Source organism: Rhinopithecus bieti, unplaced genomic scaffold (assembly GCF_001698545.2).
Source record: "Rhinopithecus bieti isolate Rb0 unplaced genomic scaffold, ASM169854v2 scaffold_14215, whole genome shotgun sequence".
NCBI classification, from domain to species: Eukaryota; Metazoa; Chordata; class Mammalia; order Primates; family Cercopithecidae; genus Rhinopithecus; species Rhinopithecus bieti.
Window position 1 is genome coordinate 93,391 of NW_016808057.1, and position 6,552 is coordinate 99,942.

Here is a 6,552-nt window from a genome sequence, read left to right on the forward strand (position 1 = left end):
TTTCTCTGTCGCCCATGCTGGTGTGCAGTGAGCGGTTCTAAGCTCACTGCAAGCTCCTCCTCCCGGGTTCACGCTATTCTCCTGCCTCAGCCTCTGGAGTATCTGGGACTACAGGCGCCCGCCACCTCGCCCGGCTAGTTTTTTTGTATTTTTTAGTAGAGACGGGGTTTCACCTTGTTAGCCAGGATGGTCTTGATCTCCTGACCTCGTGATCCGCCCGTCTCGGCCTCCCAAACTGCTAGGATTACAGGCGTGAGCCCCGGCGTCCGGCCAATTTTTGTATTTTTAGTAGAGACGGGGTTTCACCAATTAGTCAGGCTGGTCTCAAACTCCTGACCTCAAGTGATCTGCTCACCTCGCCTCCCAAAGTGCTGGGATTACAGGTGTGAGCCACCATGCCCGGCCCTGTGTGACATTTTAATATCTATGAAATCATGATGGGTTCAACAGGATGGTTCCTACACAGTTGGTCCTGATATTTTTATCTTCTTAGTGGTACATATCTAATGGCAAGTCTTACAAGCAACGATATCTAAAACTTGAAGGAATTCAGTGGCAAAAAATTTGGAGGAACATGGAAATAACAGTGTGAGTGAGCTGACCGCTCATTTCAAAAGATGAAACCAAGGCTTAGTAAATCCAAGAAGCAGGGACAAAGAGTGTCAAAATGAGAATAAGGTACCTCCAGAAATTTCAGTTGGTAGTGCTAATGGCGAGCACGAATTCCAGACCCACATTTTGCAAATCTTTAAAGCATGACATCAACACTTGTTGCCTACTGATGACAGGCCATTTTGCTTATCAGAAAATCAAAATAAGGCCTGCAAAGGTCTGCAGGTGTATCCTTGTGCACTGGAATGAAAACTCACACTCGCTTAGGTGAGTAATTACAAACTTTCCTTCGCTCAAACACTCGGCATTTACACAGCACCCTGTCACCTGCCCTGGTCTACTATCTGCGCAATGGCCGACTAAGGGGTACTAAACACGGTCCCTCCCCGAAAGCCCGACTATACTATGTGGAGGCAAAAGCTGGGGAGAGGGGGCCGCTGCCTGAGGGGTAGGCGAACCGCAACTCGAAGAACAGTGGCCGTAACATGCGCAAACCGGCTTTCCTTCCCTGCGCAGAACCACCTGAGGGCTCGCACTATCCCCGCTGAGACAGGACACCTTTCCCCTGAGAAAGCTAACCAGCTAGCAAACCTAACTTGCCAGAGGCGGGCTGGAGGCGCGCGGATCAAGCCCCGCCTCTCTCTCCCGCCCAAAGCAGGCGCAGAACCTTCGCAAAATGTCACAGGGCCAGGACTGAGCGCGCCAAAGCGAGACCCACCCCCAGGAGACGCGGATGCTCCGGGAAGGTCCCTCCCCTTCCTCCCTCTGCCCGCGCGAAGCTCATTCATTCTAGAGGCGGGCTGCCAGTCCTCCCAGTCCGGCCATCCCGGCACTGCAAATCCGCTAGACGCTTTGTCTCGCGCCGGCCGGAAACCCGGGCGCGCACTCGAGCGCGCGCCCGTGCTCCAGCTCCCCGCACCTAGGGCCTGCGGGCCGCCTCTGCGCGCCGGCTCCCCGGGTTCGAGGTGCGAAAGCGGGCGCTCGTTCTCAGCAGTCCCAGCACGTCCCAGCAGGTATCCAAAACCTAGAAATGGGCATCACGGCCCACATCGCTACAGCTCGAGCCCTCTCCGCGACCCCTGCCCCGCTATGAACTCTAGATTTTTTTTCTTTTCCTTTCCGGAGACCGAGACCCTGTTCCTCCCGAAGGACGCGTGCATCCTGGCCTCTGCACTCCCTCCCCAGGGCACAACCGGGTGAGCTGGCCGCCGCGATTGCGCCCCCGCCCCTCCTTGGCGCTAACGCGGCCGTCAGCTAGCACTCACTTGAGGAGCAGCTGGTCGTGTTCCGCCTTGCACTTGCCCAGCTCGATCTGCAGCTTGGCGCGCTCGCGGGCCGTGTCGTCGAGCGCGCGTCGCGCGTCGGCCAGCTCGGTCTCGTAGAGCGCCTTGAGGCCAGTAAGCTCGCGGCCGCGCACCTCCTCGCGCTCCGTCACCTGCAGCTGCAGCGCGCTGTTTTCCGTCTCCAGGCTGCGCACCTTGTCGATGTACACCGCCAGCCGGTCATTGAGCTCGCGCAGCTCCTCCTTCTCCTGGAGCCGCGACAACCGCGTGGGGCTCAGCGGCGTGGTGGGGCCGCCAGCGCGGCTGCCCGTCCGCGTCGGCACGGGGGTCGCAGTCGCCATGGCGGGCGGCGGAGACAGCGGGGCGGCGAGGCCGCGAGCGGGACCGTGACCAGGAGGGGACGGCAGGGGGCGAAGCGGGGACCGAAGGCACAAACCGGCGACCTGCGCTCGCGTCTAGACGCCGGCGTTTAGAGGAACGGAGAAGCACCTGGGATGGCGGGAGCTCGATTACAGCACAAAGGGCAAAGGCGCGGGGGGGTGGAACTACGAATCAATCGATCGATCGCGAAATGCCCTTTGTAAGAAAACACACACACCCACTCACACACGCACGCGGGAAAATGCAAGACGAGGGTGACTGGAGGCCAAGCAGGGTCCGCGCCGCCGCCGTCTCCTGCTCACAGCACTTTGTTTCCTCTCAGGCTGCACGGAGCAGCGGGCGGGGGGAGGAGGGGCGGGCTGGAGGCAAGCCGCGGGGGGCGGAGGTGGCGCGGGCCGCGGCGCCGCACCCCCCAACATGGCCGGCGCGCCCTGGCGCCTCCACGTGACCGTCACCGGCCAATGGGGAACGAGCAGCGTGCTTCGGCGGCCGGGAGGCCGGGCCTGTAAATTTAAAATCTGGCCCTCCGGCAACCGTCAGCTCGGCACGCCCGCCTGGGCGGTGCCCGGACGGGACTCAGGGCGGCAAAGAAGGACGCCCGGGACTGCCCACCCGCGCGGCCCTGGGCCCAGCGCCCTCCGGGCCCTCCCGCCGCCCCGCGGGGACCCCTTGGAGGGGCCGGGTCTGCGAAAGGCGGGAAGGAGCTCGGAGGTTTCCGGGGCGGATCTGCGCCACCGCCCACACTCGGCGGTTCAGGGAAATTCAAATATAAACGTTCCTAAAAGCCACACGCGAAACTCAGAGTCCCCGGCCACCGCGGGCGTGGTAACCTTATCCCGTTCCTCTGGAGAGCTCGGGAAACGGCTTGGAGGCTGGGACGCTGTGGAATTACGTAATAGGCACTTGAGTCCGAAGTTCCAAATGCACGGCTTGCAGGTTCCAAGTACCAGCCTTTATTTTTCTCTCGGGTGGAAAATTGTATCAGGCAACTTCTTTCCATAAAATTGAGATCTGTGCGTCTTGAAGCCGACAGATTATCACAGAAAAACCAGCAACCCTGATTTTAAATCATTTGCTACCAGTGTTAATGGGCGGTTCCTAATCCGTTTGTTTCTTAATTTAAGGGTTTGTAAAATCAAAAACAGCTCAGAAATGATACGATTAACATATGACGGTGAGTAAATACGAGCGCAAGCTGTTTCATACTCTCTTAAAATCAGATGCATAACAATCTGAACTTGTGGAAATTTAAGATGAAATAATTTTTTGCTTTTAAAAAGAGGCTCCCAAGATGTCACTGGCAGCTACTTATAATAGAAAGCACATTTCATCCCTTTGAAAAGTTCCTAATTTTTAGGCTAACGTTTATTGGGACTGAGTGCTAGCGTTAGGCTTTTAATGGATTACCCATCCACACAACCGCCCTGTGATGTGGGAAACTGGATTGTTTCTATTTGAAAATTCATCCGGGCGGGCGCGGTGGCTCACGCCTGTAATCTCAACACTTTGGGAGGCGGAGAGGGGGGAGGATCACCTGAGGTCAGGAGTTCAAGACCATCCTGACCAAGATGGTGAAACCCCGTCTCTACAAAAATACTAAACTTAGCCGGGCTTGATGGCGGGTGCCTGTAATCCCAGCTACTTGGGAGACTGAGGTGGGAGATTCCCTCGAATCCGGGAAGGGGAAGTTGCGGTGAGCCGAGATGGCACCATTGCACTCCAGCTTGGGTGACAGAGACACCGTCTGAAAACAAACAAACAAACATCTATTTTATAGCTGCCCAGCAGGCGACAGACGGGACTGCTTTTGACAGGTCCCAGGATTCCAACTGACTCGAGTCTGGCCCTTAACTATACCCTAGATGACCACCTTACCAACTGTTAGGAACGCTTCTGTAATTAATGGTTACTTACTTTAAAAATGGCAGAAATGAAGACCAGGATATTCTTTTAACTATTAAGTCATGTACATAAGAATTAGTGAAGAACACTGGGAGCTGCATATTCATCACAGATGAATTTCTGGCACTCTGTGAATTATGACCATTCTCCTTATTAATGATTCTATTTCCTGTACGGTGTCCTGAAATATCTTCTTTCTTTTTGGGGGGGGGTGGGGGAAGGGTGGCAGGGAGACGTAGTCTTGCTTTGTTGCCCAGGCTGGAGTGCAGTGGTACAGTCTGGGCTCACTGCAACTTCCACCTCCCAGGTTCAAGCGATTCTCCTGCCTCAACCTCCTGAGTAGCTGGGACCAGCGCCACCACACTCGGCTAATTTTTTGTATTTTAGTAGAGACGATGTTTCAACGTGTTGCCCAGGCTGGTCTCGAACTCCTGAGCTCAGGCAATCCGTCCACCTCGGCCTCCCAAAGTGCTAGAATTACAGGCGTGAGCCACCGCGCCCGGCCATGAAAATACCTCCTTTCTTAACCTCGTTGAGAATTTAAGAATCGAAAAGCTTCGACTTTAAGTATTCAAGTAATCTTAAAAGGAACTTTAAAATCTAAATGACTGATGGGAAAACCGGCCGGGCGTGGTGGCTCAGCCTGTAATCCCAGCACTTTGGGAGGCGGAGGTGGGCGGATCACCTGAGGTCGGGGGTTTGAGACCAGCCTGACCAATATAGAGAAACCCCGTCTCTACTAAGACTATAAAATTAGCCGGGACTGGTGGCACATGCCTGTAATCCCAGCTAGTCGGGAGACTGAGGCAGAAGAATCGCTTTATCCTGGGATGTGGAGGTCGCCGTTAGCCGAGATAGTGCCATTGCGCTCCAGAAGCGAAACTCGTCTCAAAACAAAAAAAGAAAAAGAAAGAAAGAAAAGAGAAGAAAATGGGAATGATTTCTACTTGCACAGGATTTGTATAGATTTAATAAAACAATTTATGCAGTGCGTTAGACATGTAATATGTGAAGGCTAAATAGTAACTCTTACTAATAGTAATCGTGTGTTTCCAGTCAAAACCAAGAAAAAAGAATGGAAAATCTTGAAGCCCTAGCATTAGGTAATTGTGGCCGGGCATAGTGGCTCACATTTGTAATCCCAGCACTTTGGGAGGACAAGGCAGGTGGATCACTTGAGGCCAGGAGTTTGAGACCAACCTGGCCAATATGGTGAAACACCATCTCTACTAAAAATACAAAAAATTAGCTGGGTGGTGGCAGGCACCTGTAATCGCAGCGACTTGGGAGGCTGAGGCAGGAGAATCGTTTGATCCCAGGAGCTGGAGGTCGCAGTGGGCCCAGGTAGCGCCATTGTATTCCAGCGTGGGCAACAAGAGCAAAACTCTGTAGCCAAAAAAAAAAAAAAACCACACACACACACAAGAATTAAGACAATCGTGCACATTTTTAGTCAGGTACTTGACAAAATATACACTTCCCTTATTCTCTAGGTGTTTCCTATACCTAATGCTAAACCTGGAATATGGCCTTCTATACTCTCACACTAAGTGAGTCAAGCTCCCTTTATTCAAGTAATTCCTGAAATCTTATCCCTCCAAAGTTTCCCCAATGAAGTGGAAGTAACAAATTTGTAAGTTTGGTGACAACCCTTCTGCATTTACTAGGATAGTGGTGATTTCAAATCTCCTGCCTTTGTTTTCACTACACACCTCCATTTACTTGTCAGGTCACAGGTCCTCATTATTGGTTAGACCATATATAACCCCACCAAGTCTCAACATGCCATGCCATCATTTCCCTCGCCCATACTCCTCCCACAACTACCTCACTACATATAAAGAACGCAATTGACATTTGTCCTACTTTATGTATGTCATTTGGATCTGGGACAGAAAAATATAGGATACATAAGACATCTGGGGAGAAGGGGCCATACTAGGATTGGGTGAGAAGAAAGGGGGAGGAGAGACTGAAAGCTTAGCAGTAACCCACTTTTGTCTCCAGAGAGGGGAGTGACGGCTGGCAGATAAGTGAGTATGCGTTGCAAACAAATAGGATAGCTAGGACTGTGACACAAAATGAAACAAAAAATTGCTAAATGATATCTCTTCAATATATGTTTGCTGAATGGATGAATGAAAACATAACTGAATACATGATGTCCTGGAACAGGTTGTTTGATTAAATATATTTTACAAACTTGGTACTTTTTCCAGTTATTATAAAAGTGTAGGCATTATGTGTTAGAAGGTTGAGTGATTATCCAGAATGTCTTCCAAGTCTGATTTTGATGTTTGTGTTTAAAAAAAAAAAAAAAGCTTAGGAGTTTTAAAGTATATTTACCATCTTTAAGAGGATTGTTCTTTTTTTT

General features: G+C 51.9%; 1 protein-coding gene and 1 long non-coding RNA gene across 2 annotated transcripts in view; one reads left to right on the top strand and one right to left on the bottom strand.

Annotated features, from left to right (window-relative positions):
* The window catches only part of LMNB1 (lamin B1), a 59,753-nt gene extending 56,639 nt beyond the window's left edge, over positions 1–3,114 (bottom strand). The window contains exon 1 of the mRNA XM_017885374.1: positions 1,878–3,114. Coding sequence (XP_017740863.1) covers positions 1,878–2,236 — 359 coding nt within the window. The 5' untranslated portion in view covers positions 2,237–3,114. The remainder of the gene's footprint in view (positions 1–1,877) is intronic.
* A 143-nt stretch (positions 3,115–3,257) lies between these two features.
* Positions 3,258–6,552, top strand: part of LOC108537697 (uncharacterized) — a 21,942-nt gene continuing 18,647 nt past the window's right edge. Inside the window, exon 1 of the long non-coding RNA XR_001887905.1 lies at positions 3,258–3,450. This is a non-coding gene — a long non-coding RNA (uncharacterized LOC108537697). The remainder of the gene's footprint in view (positions 3,451–6,552) is intronic.